Source organism: Anabas testudineus, chromosome 7, assembly GCF_900324465.2.
Source record: "Anabas testudineus chromosome 7, fAnaTes1.2, whole genome shotgun sequence".
Taxonomy (NCBI): domain Eukaryota; kingdom Metazoa; phylum Chordata; class Actinopteri; order Anabantiformes; family Anabantidae; genus Anabas; species Anabas testudineus.
In genome coordinates this window covers 14,264,295-14,280,906 of record NC_046616.1, presented here as the reverse complement: position 1 = coordinate 14,280,906, position 16,612 = coordinate 14,264,295, and the positions used below count along the sequence as shown (strand labels likewise).

Sequence of the window (16,612 nt, the reverse complement as noted above, 5' to 3'; positions counted from 1 at the left end):
ACCAGATCATTGGAGGAAGAGCAGTGATCCAAATTCACCCCAGCTAAGAACATGAACTGAACTGAACTGAACTGAACTGCAGTTACTTTTATTTAGTAATGTGCAAATCAAAATACCAGTGAGGTCAGAATGAACTGCGCATGTAGAGCAGAAGTCTTAATAAAACATACATTTGTCAGTGATCGCAGTTGGTTTCTTGGTTGTGTATCAACTTCGTTATTAGTCACAAACATCTGTATTGTCTGCTTTGCTGTGCATCTGTATTTCTGGGGACAGAATACGTTGATTTTCCACTCAAAGCCATCTGGTTGCTGTCGCTTTAAACTTCAGCTGGATGACTGCCAACAGGGAAATGATGGCAGATTTTGCTCTCTCATCCTTACTCAGGGAAACCCAGTGTTCATTTACCAACTCATTTCTCATTCCTAAGTCACTAAAACATTGCTTTGTAACCCAAATTAAGGCATCAGAAAGAAACACGAATTTTATTATGGAAAAAGAGATAGTACTCTATAAAGATATACAACACTTCCTGGAGAAACACAATCACTGACTTATTTTCAGAAGATTTAAGGGGGTCAGGCACTTCCTCATTTTGGTCATCATTACAAATCTTATGGCTCAGATATTTCCTCTTCTCTAAGTTCCTGAAACGATACATATGTCAATAGGACATCCAGCAAAGGCACAGTTTTTGTTTGATCATTTCACAAGAGGAAATAAGATGATTGCTTAGTTTTACCTTAATTCTCAACTGGGCCTCAGTCCTCTCCTCTGGGGAGACAGGATCTTTGTCAATTCGTTCCAGCTGTGGCACGTGAATCAGTACACTTATTCTGTAATCTGTCGCTTCCACCAGCGGGTTGTCAGAAAGGATCAAAGCACGCAGAGTTTTTGACACATGTGCAAGCCACTGTAGCGCATTCTCATCTAAGATTGCATTACCTCTAACAGAGACAAAAAAAAAAAAAAGAAAAAACATGTATATGATCTGGCATACATCATTTCATGTGGTAGCTCACTGATGTGCCCTATTGGGATTCAAGTGTACCTGATATTGAGGTACTGAAGACACTTCATGTTGGAGCTGAGGCCATCCAAAGAGTTCAGCTGGTTGTCTCGTAGATGGAGGGTGGTGAGGCGTTCTAGCTTCTCTAAACCCTCCAGTCGTTTGATACTGTTCTGGGCCTGGATGGAGAACAGGAATATTTTATAAGCACTGTCCTCCAATGGACAGGCATCGACCTCATCAGTGATAGTGCTAATAACCAAATCATAGTAGTTCCATTACCAGATATAATCTCTTCAGGCTGGGAAGGTTGATGCCATCAGTGGTTTCCAACTGGTTTCCTCTTAGCTCTAAAACGACTAGGTTGGCAAAAAAGCCACTATGAAGACCATTCAGTTTCTTAATACTGTTACCTGTCAGAGAGTTTCCAAATTATCACGTCAAGACCTTTCTTAAAATGCTATGTATAATGTTGCACTGAAGACTGAAAAATATGTAATGGCATATAGCAAACACTCTTCTGTTAAAATGAACAATTCCTGTCGTTCTATCACTTCATTTCAAATAACAGTTTTATTTGATCAACTCCTCTCCCCTCCTGACCTGTAAGAATGAGGCTCTCTAAAGCAGGCCCAGTCAGACCATCCAGTTCAGTCAGCTGGTTCACTGCCATGCTAAGCCACTGCAGGTACGTCAGCTGAGCAAAAGGTTGCCCTTTAAAGCATGCCACAGCATTATTGTCAACCTACAGAACAAGAGATGCATCGAAGATCAATCATCAGTTAGCGCGGATGATACTGAAAGTCAAAGTAATGTGTTTTCTATGTGAGTAAAGAAAGAGAGTCCCTTGCCTTGAGCCAAAGCAGTTGGGTCAGAGATGCCAGAGGAGAAAGATCAGTGAGGTGATTGTTGGACACATCCACAAAACGTATGTGAATAAAACTGCTGATTGCAACTATGTCATTGAGTCCCCTGAAGAGCACAGTGAAATGACATCAGAAGTGAATTATGTTAGCATCACCCCAACAGGTTATCTGGCAAAGGTAGCCAACTGTACTCTATATATGTGTGCCTGCTTACTTGTCCTTTAGATCCAGTTTTACAAACGCATGTCCTAGTCCATTTCCTGTTCGGCACAGTAATGAGAGCCCCTGACTTATGGTTTCTTGGGTCAAATGGCAGACCTGTACTCGGGGAGCACAGAGATGGGAGGTATCAAAAGATTGCACTTGGACACTTGTTCAAATTGTTGTTCGTGCTAACAATATGTAAAATACAACTACTATGTGGGCAGTTCTGAATCAGTTAGTTATCTGTCATCCATGACCCACAAGTACACTGGTTCAATTCCTAATCTCTCCTGGCCACATGTTGCAGTGTCCTTAAGCATGATACTGAACCCCAATTTACTCATCATGTGTGGAACTTGTAAGATGATTTAGACCAATGCGTCTACTAATAAAGACCTATATCCTACATGACTCTGCAGGGTATGTAAACATTTAAGAAAGTTTTGAAATGTGTAACAAAATATAGCTTCTGTGGAAGTGCAGCGTAAAACACTAACTTAGATACTACAGAACCTTTCCCCATCATTTAATGTTGTGGTTGAGTTAGTGCCACAAATAACTAAATGTGAATGTTAGCTCGCAAACACAGAATCTGTTATTGTAAAAACATGACAAACCTTGTGTTTCGTTTAGACAGGATTACCTGGGTTGTTTTTTGTTTTTTTTTAAATATTGTTTTCACAGTAATACTAAACTGTCTTTAGTCCACGATTTTTACCCAGCAGCTGAGCACTACACTGAAAAACGGAGTCTGGGCACATATAAGATTTTTAAGACTTTTTAAAGCTATCTATCCATCTATCCATCTATCTATCTATATAAATATATAAATAAAAAGTCAACGTTAAGTTTAGTTCAGAATTGAGCCGCATGGCCTGTTAGCCAACTTTGTACCTCCTCATCCTCTCCTCTGCGAGTTTCCTCCTGACCCTCTACATCCGACAAATAAGCATCTTCATCCACATCAGACATTCTGGTCAACTGGAACAACCATCAATAAATAATCTTAAGACGTAAACAACTATCAGGTGAACGACAAGTTAAGTGTTACCCCTCTGATAAAGCTAGCTAGCTAGCTAGCTAACGGTAGCTGCACTGTGTCTGACGTACACAGAGAGCGGCGTTTGTTGCCGTTGCCATGGGAACGACACCGGAACCGCACAGCTTAAGCTCGTTTCCAAGAGCAACAACATCTGGAGACATGTGATTTGCAAACACCTAAACATCTTCTCTGGTTGTTGCTGTAGATCCCCCACAACAAGAGTTACGTTATATTCCCCTTTTTATGAAACCGCCTGTTTGCAACTATTGCGTTTGGACATTTCAAGTTCACATGTCGACATTTTAGTTGTGTTAAGTTGCTGTTTACTGGCTTGCACATAAAACACATCTACAACAATCAAGATGAAAATGTGTTATTCATAATTTACATGGTCTTGATGGAACACAATCACACTATTGAACAATTACAGAAATAAAAATACATTTCTCTAGAGATAACTATGTATTACATCATGAGGTCATACTTGCAATATGACAAACTCTGACACTTCTCATCTAAATGCTGTGTGACCATGTACAGGTCTGGAGGCCACAGTCTTTTGTCTCACACTGTGGTATAAAAGTGCTCATTCTAAAATGTATACACAGGTCACGCCCTGATCAGTCATTCACTGAATGACAAGGCATGCAGCATTAAATAAAAAAAATCTATGGTGCATAGACAGTAATTAGTAATTAGAAAATCCCATCTGCAGCCATAAAAATCTATAAGGATTCTTCATTTCACAACGGCAAATGTTTCCCCATAAAACCTATTTATCACACACAAGCTCTGAAGCAAGTGAGAACTCAAAACTGCATCATTCAGGAAGAAAGAAAAAAAGGTGCATTCTGTGCAATATCCTGGCACCCATTGCTAGAGGATCAGTTCATATGAAAGTATTACCACAGCTGAGGTAATTAATGTTAAACCAAAATTAATATGATTATCTATACATATCTAAATGTTAATGGTGAAGTATTGCGTGCTGGGCTTTGTTCTTCTCCCGTCTGGCTCAGGAAGTTGAGGTTTCAGGTTGAGGGCTTACTCCACTTGCATATTGTGCAACAGAAGACCCTTTTTTACACCTCCCTGCAGCATCCTGGCACCAAGGCTAGTGCCTGAGATCCCATCACTAAAGAGAGGAGCAAAAAAGACACTATACTGAGAGCACTAATTTAATCATATTCACTTTTTATGACAAATGGCTTCTTTAAGATGATGTGTTATATGCAGTAAGCAACAGCATCAAACAAGAGAAAAAAGTGTACATCGCCAGAGGTACAATAGAAAATCTGTACAAAAATATAATGCACTGTAGTATCACTGCTGCTTACACAGGACTAAACTTCCTCTTCTTTGCATCAGGAGGTTCATGTCTATCTGCAAGTCTCTGTAACAAAAAAAACAAACAAAAAACATAATTACATGTATATTAATCGCATACTTACTGCCATCACTAAAAAATGTATTCATCCATCCATATATATTACATGACCCACCTCTTTTCCTGCAGCCTCCAGCTGGTTTTTTCTCTGCTCCAAGTTTTGCTACACGCAGACAAATAAAAAAAGTTACAGCAATTAATTTTTTTTTTACTTCTACTTGTAGTGGAGTATTTCTCCTATTTCCGATCACACTTTAAGAAAAAAAATACTAAAAACAGAATGGCTTTCCGTCCTTTTCATTTATGCAGTGTACGGTGTGTAACAGTGTGAAATTGGAGTCACGCTGTTTGTGTAACCACCTTATGTAGCTCAGAGAGCTGCTGGTGCCGGATGAGGGCCTCCTTACTGGGAAACTGTCTCCTGCACAGCAAACAAGCCAGTTTTGCCCAGTCTGTCATTCTGCCCTCTTTCTCGTCTTTTTCACCTCCTTCTTCTTCACTGTCAGTTTCTCCACTGTAGGCGGGGACCAGACCCTGCTGCTGGGGAGGGGAATGCTACAGATGAAAAAATGCAAGGTCAGTGAACAGACAGAGATAATGCCAACAGTTTGCTTAGGGGAAATACAAAACATCTTCCATGAAAGGACAAGGAATTCCAAAACCTATGATGAAAACAGACTAAACAGATACAACACCATGGCCATGACCTTACCTCTGTACTTTGTCTGATCTGGTCCAAAAATATCTGAGGCCGTTCAGACAGCGCACCCTGCAGGACAGAAAGCTAGAGAAGTGATTCACCAAGACCTAAGCAGACATTATCTTACCAGAGTAGATTGGATTGCTCTAGGACAGATGTGGGCAACTCCAGTACTCGAGGTCCCCTGCCCTGCTTGCTTTCCAAAAACCTTCCTGACATACTAGTTGTCAGGGTCAGGTGTGTTCAGTCAATCAGAAGCTGGAAGATCCAAATTCAGTTTGTCTCCCCCACTTCACCATCATCCAAGATGGTGTCTTCCAGCTTGTGATTGACTGAACATACTCGTTCCAGGTAATCAGCAGTGGGTAGGGCAGAGATAGTTGGAAAACAAGCAGCAGTGGTCCTTGAGAACTAGAATGTGCCACTTTTGCTCTAGGAGAATAAACCTTAATTCTCTGATGATGAACATTATCTGCACTCACTATGATACCCAGCCCTGAATGAATTATGTTTACAACTAAGCATGCATGTCTGTGTGAGGGTCACACACCTTTTTCTCCAGAACAGCATAGCCTGCATCAGCAGTAGCAGACTCCCGGCGATCATCTAGGTGACTGTGGCCAGGTGCCCTAGTATAACCAGGGGGTAGTACTGTAGAGCCAACGGCAGTGGAGGAGGAGACAGAACGCATGTTCTCCTTCTGTCTATTGAGACTCTTAGCCCAGCGCTCCATATCTTTGGCAATCTGTTATTATAATCCCCAAGAATCACAAGTTAGCTAATTAAATTGACTTAAAGGAAGATTGACATTTTTTGACATGTAATATTCAAGTGGTGACAGAATAGTGAGATCATCTGTACAACACAATGCAATTCAAATAGGTTTATTCAATTTTCTGTGCACATCTGTCAGTACTGACACTTGTATCCAGTATGTAGAGTACCTGCTGAGCAGTTTTATTTTTGGGCTTGTCTTTTTTCTCCTTGCTGCCAGGAGTTGAAAATGGTGAATCTGACGGGGCAGCACCATCGCTCGTGTGAGCACCTTCAGTGTTTGACTGACCAGCAGCAGCAGGAATGTAGGTATGTTTCTCTCCATCCCAGTACATGTACTGCTGAGAGTGAGGATTGTAGTAGTACTGCAACACAAGGCACACAACACCAGACTGAAATGCTGAGCGTAAAGGGCGCATCTTCAGAAAGGTCTTTCAAAATGTGGCAGCTTAACCTTTAGATGACAGTACGTGCACAACTTTTTACCTGAGAGTTGGGGTCATAGTAGAGTCCTGTGAGTGGGTCATAATAGTAGCCAGAACTTTCATCATACTGGTATGTCGACACATCTGGCACAGCTACAATAAAAAAAAAGTATATTTATCTCAAGCTCAGAGACTAAAAAACCTTGTTAATTTTAATCAGCATTCTTTTTTTATTATTATTATTTCCTACATTATTAGAGGTAAAGGTAAATTCTCAGATTAGCACGGTACACGACAAATAAATTGCTAGACTCAGACACAAAATGCACAAAGTCTTACGATACTGTTGGAGCTCATGTTCTGTGCCTGGGGTAGCAGGTTGGCTGGGAGTAGCTGGTTGTGGTTTTCCCACTATCTCAACCTGTGAAGGGACACAGCTCTTAAAGAAACAAAAAAACATAATGTCCAGAAATACTGCAATGGTGCAAGACAGAAAGAGGAAATGCAAAGACCAATATGATACCTGTGTGACTGGTGTGGTGGTAGCTGTGGTTATGAGAGCAGTCTGTGCTTGAGTCAGAGTCTGATGTGTGACTGCTGATCCAGATGTCACCACCTCAGATGAAATGGCAGCTGCACACACACACAAAGGAAGAATTTACATTCACATTTTAACAGCTACATTGGGTAATATAACCTATTTTGTGTGATATCAACCTGAGATTGCACCTGCTGCATATGCACCCATCAGAGCTGCTCCTGCGCTAGGCATAGCAGCAATCCTGCCATCTGCCTGGGCCTTGAAAGTCGTGCCATCTGGGCCGGAGTATTCATTTCCTTCCTGGTTGTATGTTACTGCTGCCCCCTGCTGATACACTGTTGTATCTATATTCTGACCTCTAACTGATCCATTCTGAGTGGTCTGAATTTTTATTTTTTTTAAATGAAGCAAAAACACAAGAATGCAATCATTAAAAATACAATTTGGAATTAAAAGGTGTCCTTTGCCATCACATTCTCTTTACTTCACTGATCAGTTATCTACACAAGTTACCTGTGTAACAGCCCACTGTGCAGCTGCTATAGCTGTGCTGGCCACTGTAGCAGCACTCACTCTGCTACCGTCCGTCAGGAACACGTCACTGGCATAGAAAGAGGCACATAGAGAGTTCAGCATTTTCAGGTCCTTTGCAGATGACCTACATTCAACAGCTTCTCTTGTGATGTGAAAATAGTACAGATCCCTATTTTAAGGCTACCAATTTATTTTAGGTAACTTCCTCACAGCTATTTATGATCCACTTTATTTACCTGACAAATCTGATTTGTAATATTTTTCTGTGTACAACAGCAATAGTATGCAGTGCACTTGTGTTTTCTTTGCAGCCAACTTTGGGTGTGTGAGTGTTTACCGTTTGGAGCCTTTGGCAAACTCCACCACAATAGCCTTTCCATCAATAGAGAGTGCTGGCTGTAAGGCCTGCAAGATCTGCAGCAATTGAGATGCCTCCTGTTGATAAAGCATGTGGGTGAGGGGTCATTGTGTGCATTTTCAATCTGTGTATGCATGTTTACAATAAAACTTATTTTGTAACAATTACAAAATGGTTTTGGTCATTGATTAATCTAATCTGAATATAATATTACTTAAATCTGAATAAATGACACAATATACAAATACATCTGGTTCTTACCACTATGGTAGAAAGCTGTAGGAACGCAAACCCTCTGTTAAGATGCGTGTGTTTGTCCTTGATTAGACGAACGTTGGAAGGGGAGAGAGTGGCAAATGGAGCCAAAGCAGATAAGATGGCTTCAACTGAAGTATGTGGACCAAGGTTTCTCAGTATCAGAGCTATACAAGAAGAAATGAAGAGAATATTTTACTCTAAAAAAACACAGAATTGATTTGTGTACTTTAAGTAAAGCATAAAAATAGAATAGTGTTTGTAGTTTTGCAGTAGAATATAATAAGACCATGAGTGGAAAAATGTCAAGAGAGCCTTACTGTCATTAGCAAGATCTGCCTGCTGTGTAGCTTGTCCTGGGGTGACAGTAGGACCAGAAGAGTGGTAGGGTGCCGGCAAGGGCAGTAAGCCTTGGGTTCCCTCCTTTTGAGGACCAACAGTCAAATCCCTTTGCAACTGAGGCAACTTCAGTTCTGCTTCTGGGAAAAGAAAACAAGTCCTTAATGCATTACTGAATCATGGGAGACAACTTGCAAAATTGTAAAAGACAGAATAATTGAAATAATTTCACATATTTATTTATTCACGGCAAATCTTACCTGATTTAGGCACACTGCATTTGAAGCACTTCTCTCTCCTTTTAAAGTTTTGCACACCACACTGTAAGTTACATGTGCTATTGTTAGAAAAATTTACCACCACAGTGGCTGAACAAACAAGCAACATAAGCATACAAAGTTCATGTCACGCAATGCAAGTGCACATTACCTTGTTGCAGAGCCAGTCCTCGTTGGCACGTGGTTTTGGCTCGCTGTAGTGCATAGACACTCTCTGTCCCAGAATCAGCAGCACTCCCTGAAAGAGAAAGAAAGAAAGAGAAGGGGGAACAAAGAATGATTATCAGTGATAATTAGGCCACACATGCCAGAGAAAGGGCTCATCTCACAAGAGATGAGAAAGAATGATAGGGACAAGAGAGAGAGATGGACAGAGAGAAAGAGAGAGTGCAACTGAGGCTGAAAGAGAGAGAGACAGAGAGAGAGAGAGAACACCAGAGAATTGCAACCTTCATCTTTAGGAAATTGGGACGGACTGAGATGGTGTAAGTGTAGTGTATGGCTGTTCATTTTTAGGGACACAATGTTTTGTTCAACTGTGTCATCCCTCCCCCCTTAAGGGGAAACCTTTTCACAGTGTTCCACACATCCTATCCCACTGTCACCACCTTCAACCCAAAATAGGCAAAATAGCTCCATCCTAAAGATGTAATAATGGTAGATATGAAATGTAAAAAAAAAAGAAAAGAAAATAAACAACAGTATCTGTTTTGATACAAAAAAAAAGATTCATTTTTTAGGTAGTATAAAGAACTACCTACCTCTGGGACAAACATTTATTTCTCCACTGTGTGCTTATACCAAACTGGAATGCATCGTGTGCACATGACAGGGAATGACTGATAAGCCCATATGTCACTTTGTATGTGTGTTTATGTGTATGTGTGTCTGTGTAAGGGAGAGTGACCTGGTTGGTCTCCATCCAGCGGGTGGCCTCCTGTATGAGATTAAACTCGACGAAGGCGAATCCTCGGCTCTGACCTGGACACCGCCCAGCGCCATGGTAACCGAACAACAACAACAACAACATAACAACAACGCAGTGAGGGGTTAGTGCTTCATGTACAGAGGAGAGAGAGACCCTGTATCAGCACTAATAAAACAAATTATTGCTTCCTCTCCCCCTTGGAAATAACACATTTGACAAGTTGGAGATATGCTGTCAAACTGTCTGCAAGGGTGGGAGGATGCAATGTCAAGTATCTCAACAGGGTCAAGGAAAGAGGGAGAGAGAGTGAAAATTCTACCCACTCGTCAGTCTGAGCTCTCTGACTATGAAAAATGAAGAACCCAGGCACCAGCAGAATACTCTCACAGAGACACACACACACACATACATACTGTATCTGTGCAACTCTGAGAATCAGAGGACAGTCTGAACTATGTAGCACTGTGGTGGGATGTCTCATCCAAAATGCTCCATATGCTGTCCATACATTCCTACAACTGACTGTCAACATATTATTCAACATATTTAGAGAATTATTTAAAACATTTCAACAGTGATGATCAGTATGAATGAGAAAGAGAGAGCAGTGTGGGGGACTGTAAGTGTGAAGACAGCCACACCTTACAGACAACCTGTGAGTTAGCAAAGGGTGAGGTCAGTGAGACAATTACCTTAATGGAAAACCTCTAGAAAAAGACAAGCTTTTCTGAGTGGTATGAATGACGCTCATGTAGATGAGAGGTAGTCGTTACCCCTATACACTGAATCTCACACACTCAAAATGGCTACAATGACAAATGCAAGCTTTCTGTTTCCACTACTTATTTCTAAGTTGACACTGTTAGCTTGTAACCAATGTTAATCTACTCAGACACACTTCACTTCATGATGGATGAGGCAGAATTATGAAAGGGAGACAGTAAAAGAGCCAAAGCAAGAACAATAATTGAAGCTATGAAGTGAAGACCTACAATGCACTATGCACTTGTATTCAATGCATTCTTCTCTTAGGCTAATATAGATGGAGTTCTCCTTTAAAGCATGCAAAGATTGCTTTTTGCCCTGCAGCCACTAACATAGTTGCAGACACCAGCAGACCAAAAAAAAAACAAAACAAAAAAAAAAAAAAAAAACACATTAAAGCAGGAATTTGGGCACAAGTGTGTCTATAAATATATTTATATTATATTTACATCAGCTATCTAGCTTGCTACAAGAGTGTTAAAAATACAGTTACAGTTATAGTAAACAAAAAGAAAAGGATCTGTAGGGTGCTAGTGAAAAGACAAAGCAGATAAGGAAATATCACCAAAGAGCAATGTCAACTAAAGAGCACAACACAAAGCGAAGAATGTAAAAAACAGGAAAAGAACGGGGCAATAGACAAGTTCTCACCTGAAGATTTGTTTCTCATAAGGCGAACTTCTCTTGGCTGGATCCCCTGCTCCTGGAGTTGTGCCCGGATCTATGGACAAAGTGGCATTAAAGCCTAATCATTAGGCCCATGCGTTATCAGACCGCTGTAGAGACATATACTTACCTCACTTGCCGTGGCATTAGGTGGTAGCATGCGAAGCATTATGATGTTGCTGGGCCTCTGGTTGTGGTCTAGATCTGCACGGTAGTCCTGGTCCCTCTGATCCAGCTCCTCAAGGGATGGGTCTGGACCAGCACTCCCAAAACCTTGCTCCTCTGACCCCACCGGAAAAGCCTGCATAGAACAATCACAAATTAGCGACAGATGTCAACTTTATATTCAAGCAACTCCATATACAGAGGAAGGGCTCTGTTGTGGCGTACCCTCCTCTTCCTCCTGTCCTCTTCTCTCTGTCTTGCTGTAATGTATTCTGTCCGTTCAGAATGGGCAGCACCACCACCCCAGTTGCCCTCCCTACTCAATGAATGAGGGGCACTATTCTCAGGAAAGGTTCTTCCGCCTTTCCCTCTGCCCCGTTCAGGTGGGCCAGTCTGTAAGTGTTCAAACTCCAGCCTGGAGCCTTCCTCTTCTGTCTGGGCCAGGGGAAGGGCTAGATCAGGCTGTGACCGAGAGCAAGGGGGCCACAGGATCCCTTTAGCCTCACGCCCAATGTCCCCTCGGCCATCTCCTCTGTGGTGGAACCCTGGATGACCTTCTAGTTGACCTGGTGAGAAGTCATGAACACCCAGTCTTTGCTCATCACAGCCATATGGTCTGTTTCCCTCTGGTCTGACTTCAAATTCTGGCCCTGCCTCCTCATCCTCTTGGCCATAGCCTCTATAGTCCATGTCGCGAAAGTTGTGATCATTGCTGTTGTTGCCATAACGACCTATGCGGTCCCCTCGCCCACTCCTGCTGACCATAAAAGACAATGTCAGGAACATGTCTGACTCGTGTACTCATGAAAATGTAAAAAATGAACTGTTATCTTACCTCCGCTCATACTCCATGCTGTCCTCCTGGTCTCTGTCTTTTTTCTATTTGTTTACAGCATTAGAAGCTCTAGTAGTACGTCAGCAATTTACACCTTTGAATGAGAATAATTGAGAGAAGCACATTAAACTCTGCACACTGAATGTACACATTTGTTGTCCTTTTCACAGATGGAAAACCTACATAATCACTATTCTGCTGGAACAAAAACACACGTAAAAACCTCACAAGATGCAAAGTGTGCATCCTCTGAAGACAGATACTGTTGTCCTGTCATCTGCTTAGCTCAGTTTTTTGTGGTACTCCACAGACTTCTACTCCAACTTTTAGATGACGTCTTTATCCGCCAGTTTGCACACTACCTACTCAAACCACAACTGAATACGTTTCATAACTAACAAACATGAAACGTGTGTGCGCAATACACAATCACTGACGTTACCTTACTGTCCCAGAAATGAGTAATCGACAATGATGCATGGCGGTCATCTGTTAGCAGACAAGCTAACAGTTTTAGCCTAAGGTTTGCTAGCTAGTCCAGGCACAGACGCTGTTCCGGCGGCTGCAGAAACAAACGCAGCTCTGTGCGAAAATGATGAAACTTACCAGCGACAAATGTAACCATGAATATATATGTATATGTATATTTAAAATGGCACGTTGAAGCACAGGTGAAAAGCTCTATGTTACAAGGATCCAAGTGTAAAATGGCCACAGTACAACATTTCAGGTGGGAGGGTCCGATTCTTGACTCTGGCGTCTGATTGGTGCGTTGAGAGCGACTACATTAATGTGGACGGTGATTGGACAAGACAAGCAGGCCAAGCCCACACTAATATGTTGCTATAGAAATCCTCATGAGATTAAAATGACACAATCAGATAGTTTGTCTGGTTATGAGTGTTTTTATTTGGGGGAAAAGTAATGCCAGGATTACAGGTAAAAGTGTAATTACTAAGAAATGAATAGATCAAAAACACAAATACCTTACAACTAAAACCCTAATACCAGCTTTATTTGGAAAAAAAATCCAGAAATCCCAATGTTTCACAGTATAAAAAAAAAAAAAAGAAAAAGAAAATTTAAAAAAAAATCTGCTAGCAGCCCACCCTCAAAATCGTCCAGCTTCACACCAAGCTTAACCTTCAATTAAAATGAAAAAATACTACAATTACCATTTATTATTTAACTGAAATAAGCTGATCATAACAGCAGGAATAAGTAAAGGATTAAAATATACTAAGAAAATTAGAGACATCAACAATAAAAAGTTATAGTACAATGACAATATCCTTAAAGATGGGGAGAGTCGAGTAAAAGGCAAACTTGAAATACACATCATTAACATGTCAAGGCCTTGCAAGCCATACAGTACATAATGGACATTATAGTATTAAGTCTATCATTCATATGAAGGAAACTTATCAACTACAACACTCATGATTTGACCCACTGATTAACACAATCAAATGAATCTCTGGTATACACAAAAAAAGGTCCTAAAAACTCATACCATGTTTAACCTGATTGTGCCTCTAGCTATTGTACAATGTCTTCCAGTAAAGTGAAGGTTTCTATGTCACTCTGAGTAGCTGTTAATTCCATTACCCATCTGAGCCATACAATGTGGACATCAGGGGTAACTTTGGCATGGAAACAAGGGGTTAGGTCAGTGATGCAGAAGGCCTTTCCATGCATACAATACATAGACACATTTGTTAATACACACTCGCACAAATATACACACATTCACTGCATGCAGACCTGCACTGGAGAAAACAACCCATCATACAGCTGCACACACACATACACACACATTCGTAAGTTCAGGTAAGTAACTCAGTACGGGAGAATACCTCATACAATCTACTTTAGACATACCTCTGCATAGCGCCTGAGTCAGAATATGGGCCTGAAGGAACCAAGTCAATGATAGGGAGAAAGCATTCATAATGTGAAATATGGATACTACAAATGACAAAATAATACCCCATCTAAATAATGGATCCCTACCCCTCAATTTCCTCTTATTGACCACTGCTCTCAAGGCACTACATGTAGGCGATACTGTGTAAAATCCACTTAGACATTAATTGAAAACTATTTTTATTTAAGTCTTTTTATGTCTTTCTTTCTCATGTCCCCATTGTCTTTGGCCTGATGAGGATATTTTCTCTAGTCATTCCTATCATGGCACATTTGAACCCATTTACATCTACTCAACCTCCAATCCCCCCTTGCCATACATGTTTATAGATCTGAAAGTTTTTGATAGACATGAGCAAAATGGCACACACTCTAATGTAAAGACAAAGGACCAAAGTGTATAAGCCTATCAAATAATTTCAGACCAGCTTTAATTTGCTGAGAATAATTGGGTGATCAGAAATTGAGCGTCAGCAAAACCATTCTGGACCCTCCCAAATATAACCTCCCCGATGTCAAATCTTATCAGAAACTGCAGTCCCCTTCTGTTTCTGAGGGCAGCTCCCTCTTCTTCTCTTGAAGCCTATAACAGAAGGCAAGTGGACTTCTTGCCACGTTTCTTGGCCTGCAGTGCTGCCCTAGTTGCCATCTCAAAGACTTCCCTCACACCATCTTTGGTTTTGGCAGAACACTCTTGGTAACCGTAGGCACTGATGCGGTTTGCCATCTCTTTACCATCTTCATATTTAACTGGTTCCTGGAGACACATGTCAAAGAGGAAGTTTAAAGCTTGACATTTATAAAGCAAAATGTGCATTTATCATCATGTTTTGAGCAAAAAAAAACAGACCTGTTTCATTTTAGCAAGCTCTCGCCTGGTGTGCTCATCATTGCGCAGATCTTTTTTATTGCCGACCAGAATGATGGGAACATTCGGACAGAAATGTTTCACTTCAGGTGTCCACTTTTCTGGAATATTCTCTACAGTGAGTGGAAGGATACAGTGCAGTAATTAGCAAAATATTATATTTCACTATCACAATCACTAGTTGTGCAATACAATACAATACAATACAATACAATACAGGATTGTTGCAAAGAAAGTACCTAAACTGTCAGGGCTGTCTACAGAGAAACACATGAGGATAACATCAGTGTCAGGGTAGGAGAGAGGCCTCAGTCTGTCATAGTCTTCCTGACCTGCTGTATCCCAAAGTGCTAGCTCTACCTGGAAAAAAACAAAAGACAGTTATATTAATGGTTAAATGCGTGAATAAAAATGGGAGGTTTGTAGTGTTAAATATGTAAAGAGAGCCATGTAATCAAGTTAGATTACTGTACTCTTGAAATACAGAAATGACAAAGAGGACAATAGTATACTGAATAATCAAGTATTTTGAAAACTCATTATTCAGTTTTGTGTATATATATATATATATATATATAATTCCCACACATTCAATGCTTTTAAACACATTTTTACATGGAAGTACTTAAAACATAACAATTTTGTCAGTGTGATAAATAGTAGAATTTAGTTAAAACTACTATTACTCATTTTCCTAGGTACCCATACCATGTGTTCAAGAACCCTTGGACCCTCACACCCTAGTCTGCAGACAGTGATTTACAGCATCTCACAGTACTCACCTGTTTCCCATCCACTTCAATGTCTGCCACATAGTTCTCAAACACAGTGGGAACATAGACCTCTGGAAACTGGTCCTTACTGAAGACAATAAGCAGACAGGTCTTCCCACATGCACCATCCCCAACTATCACCAACTTCTTCCTGATAGCAGCCATCTAAGGGAAAAGAAAGAGCCCCAACGAGGTTATACTTAAGTTATCATCCATCACTACCCACCATTATTCATCCAAACAAAACGATATCAGTACTGTTCTAATGCAGACATAGTGGATTAGATTTTCACATCTTTCAAAGCTGTATAAGGTGCAAATGCAATATTTGTTATATTGCATTGACGACGGCTGGTTGGTATAAAAACCGCTCAGACAACACTGACCGGTCTCCTCATACATTTACATTTGTTTATGCTACATTAAAAACATTCTGACATACTACATAAATTTAAGACAAACAGACAGGCTGCCTCGAGTTGCAGAGGGTAAAACACAGAACATTTCCGTGCCGTCCTCCCATTACTGCTGTTCGGCTATGCAGTGTAGTCCGGGCCTGTCAAACCAGCTAACAGTAGCTAGCAGCAAAGCTAACGGTGTTTCCCGTGATTTGGATTACTGTCATTCAGTGTATTCTTTCGGAAACTACAACCACCACATGAATCACATTACTGTAGTCCCTCTATGACTGAAATAAGAAGTTTCCAGCTTGAAGTTTAGAGGCTATGGCTAAACAAAATTACCGCTTGATGTGTCTCTGTCCGCTTTTCTCCTCTTCCTGACCGACTGGTAAACTCCGCCCCCTGATCTTACGCATGTGCGCAACTACGTCACCCGACAGCAGGCTGCAGCAGCTTTATTTACATGCAGGCTGTGTCAAACATTAATGCAGCTACGTTAGTTATTTTATTATCTTATTATCATCTATTAATATGCGAAACGTTGTAGCAATAGTGCATATAAATGCTGCACTC

The 16,612-nt window shown here is 40.8% G+C and overlaps 3 protein-coding genes across 7 annotated transcripts; all 3 read right to left on the bottom strand.

The window, feature by feature from the left end:
- Positions 1-64: 64 nt before the first annotated feature.
- lrrc23 (leucine rich repeat containing 23) lies at positions 65-3,208 on the bottom strand. Its single transcript, XM_026367996.1, has 8 exons — positions 2,967-3,208; positions 2,090-2,198; positions 1,861-1,981; positions 1,613-1,754; positions 1,292-1,422; positions 1,052-1,188; positions 743-947; positions 65-647 (listed from the first exon to the last, which is right to left on the bottom strand). Exons 1-8 carry the CDS (start codon positions 3,049-3,051, stop codon positions 615-617), a joined length of 963 nt encoding a protein of 320 aa, XP_026223781.1. The 5' UTR covers positions 3,052-3,208; the 3' UTR covers positions 65-614.
- Positions 3,209-3,478: 270 nt separating this feature from the next.
- On the bottom strand, positions 3,479-12,800 carry rbm10 (RNA binding motif protein 10). 4 transcript variants are annotated; one of them, XM_026368353.1, is made up of 23 exons: positions 12,678-12,800; positions 12,072-12,165; positions 11,462-11,993; positions 11,202-11,372; positions 11,057-11,126; positions 9,620-9,693; positions 8,864-8,950; positions 8,695-8,755; positions 8,416-8,574; positions 8,102-8,262; positions 7,820-7,917; positions 7,462-7,549; positions 7,137-7,329; positions 6,931-7,040; positions 6,747-6,828; positions 6,469-6,560; positions 6,153-6,347; positions 5,759-5,953; positions 5,221-5,292; positions 4,869-5,063; positions 4,624-4,671; positions 4,459-4,514; positions 3,479-4,256 (listed from the first exon to the last, which is right to left on the bottom strand). In XM_026368353.1, the coding sequence occupies exons 2-23, from the start codon at positions 12,086-12,088 to the stop codon at positions 4,166-4,168; spliced, it is 2,847 nt and encodes a 948-aa protein (XP_026224138.1). In that variant the 5' UTR covers positions 12,089-12,165; positions 12,678-12,800; the 3' UTR covers positions 3,479-4,165. The 4 variants fall into 4 exon arrangements, with proteins under 4 accessions (XP_026224138.1, XP_026224140.1, XP_026224139.1 ...); XM_026368355.1 differs by having other exon boundaries at positions 5,221-5,277; XM_026368354.1 differs by having other exon boundaries at positions 11,462-11,990.
- A 153-nt stretch (positions 12,801-12,953) lies between these two features.
- LOC113167461 (rho-related GTP-binding protein RhoA-C-like) lies at positions 12,954-16,458 on the bottom strand. 2 transcript variants are annotated; one of them, XM_026368090.2, is made up of 5 exons: positions 16,382-16,458; positions 15,648-15,803; positions 15,105-15,225; positions 14,848-14,978; positions 12,954-14,754 (listed from the first exon to the last, which is right to left on the bottom strand). In XM_026368090.2, the coding sequence occupies exons 2-5, from the start codon at positions 15,801-15,803 to the stop codon at positions 14,581-14,583; spliced, it is 582 nt and encodes a 193-aa protein (XP_026223875.1). In that variant the 5' UTR covers positions 16,382-16,458; the 3' UTR covers positions 12,954-14,580. The 2 variants fall into 2 exon arrangements, with proteins under 2 accessions (XP_026223875.1, XP_026223876.1); XM_026368091.2 differs by having other exon boundaries at positions 15,648-15,805; positions 16,386-16,455.
- Between the last annotated feature and the right edge of the window lie 154 nt (positions 16,459-16,612).

Excerpts from the sequence above, each read along its gene's own strand:
- rbm10 (XM_026368353.1), bottom strand. Across the intron at positions 11,127-11,201 it reads CTAATGCCACGGCAAGTGAG|ATCCGGGCACAACTCCAGGA; the intron begins GTAAGTATATGT and ends CTTTGTCCATAG. Across the intron at positions 8,756-8,863 it reads AGGACTGGCTCTGCAACAAG|TGTGGTGTGCAAAACTTTAA; the intron begins GTAATGTGCACT and ends TGTAACTTACAG.
- LOC113167461 (XM_026368091.2), bottom strand. The coding sequence starts at position 16,455 with ATGCGTAAGATCAGGGGGCGGAGTTTACCAGTCGGTCAGGAAGAGGAG. Across the intron at positions 15,806-16,385 it reads AAGCGGACAGAGACACATCA|AGATGGCTGCTATCAGGAAG; the intron begins AGCGGTAATTTT and ends TTCTTTTCCCTT. Across the intron at positions 14,979-15,104 it reads AGACAGCCCTGACAGTTTAG|AGAATATTCCAGAAAAGTGG; the intron begins GTACTTTCTTTG and ends CACTCACTGTAG.
- lrrc23 (XM_026367996.1), bottom strand. The coding sequence starts at position 3,051 with ATGTCTGATGTGGATGAAGATGCTTATTTGTCGGATGTAGAGGGTCAG. Across the intron at positions 2,199-2,966 it reads AGAGGATGAGGAGGTACAAA|TACAGGTCTGCCATTTGACC; the intron begins GTTGGCTAACAG and ends GTGCTCCCCGAG. Across the intron at positions 1,423-1,612 it reads AGAGAGCCTCATTCTTACAG|GTAACAGTATTAAGAAACTG; the intron begins GTCAGGAGGGGA and ends ACTCTCTGACAG.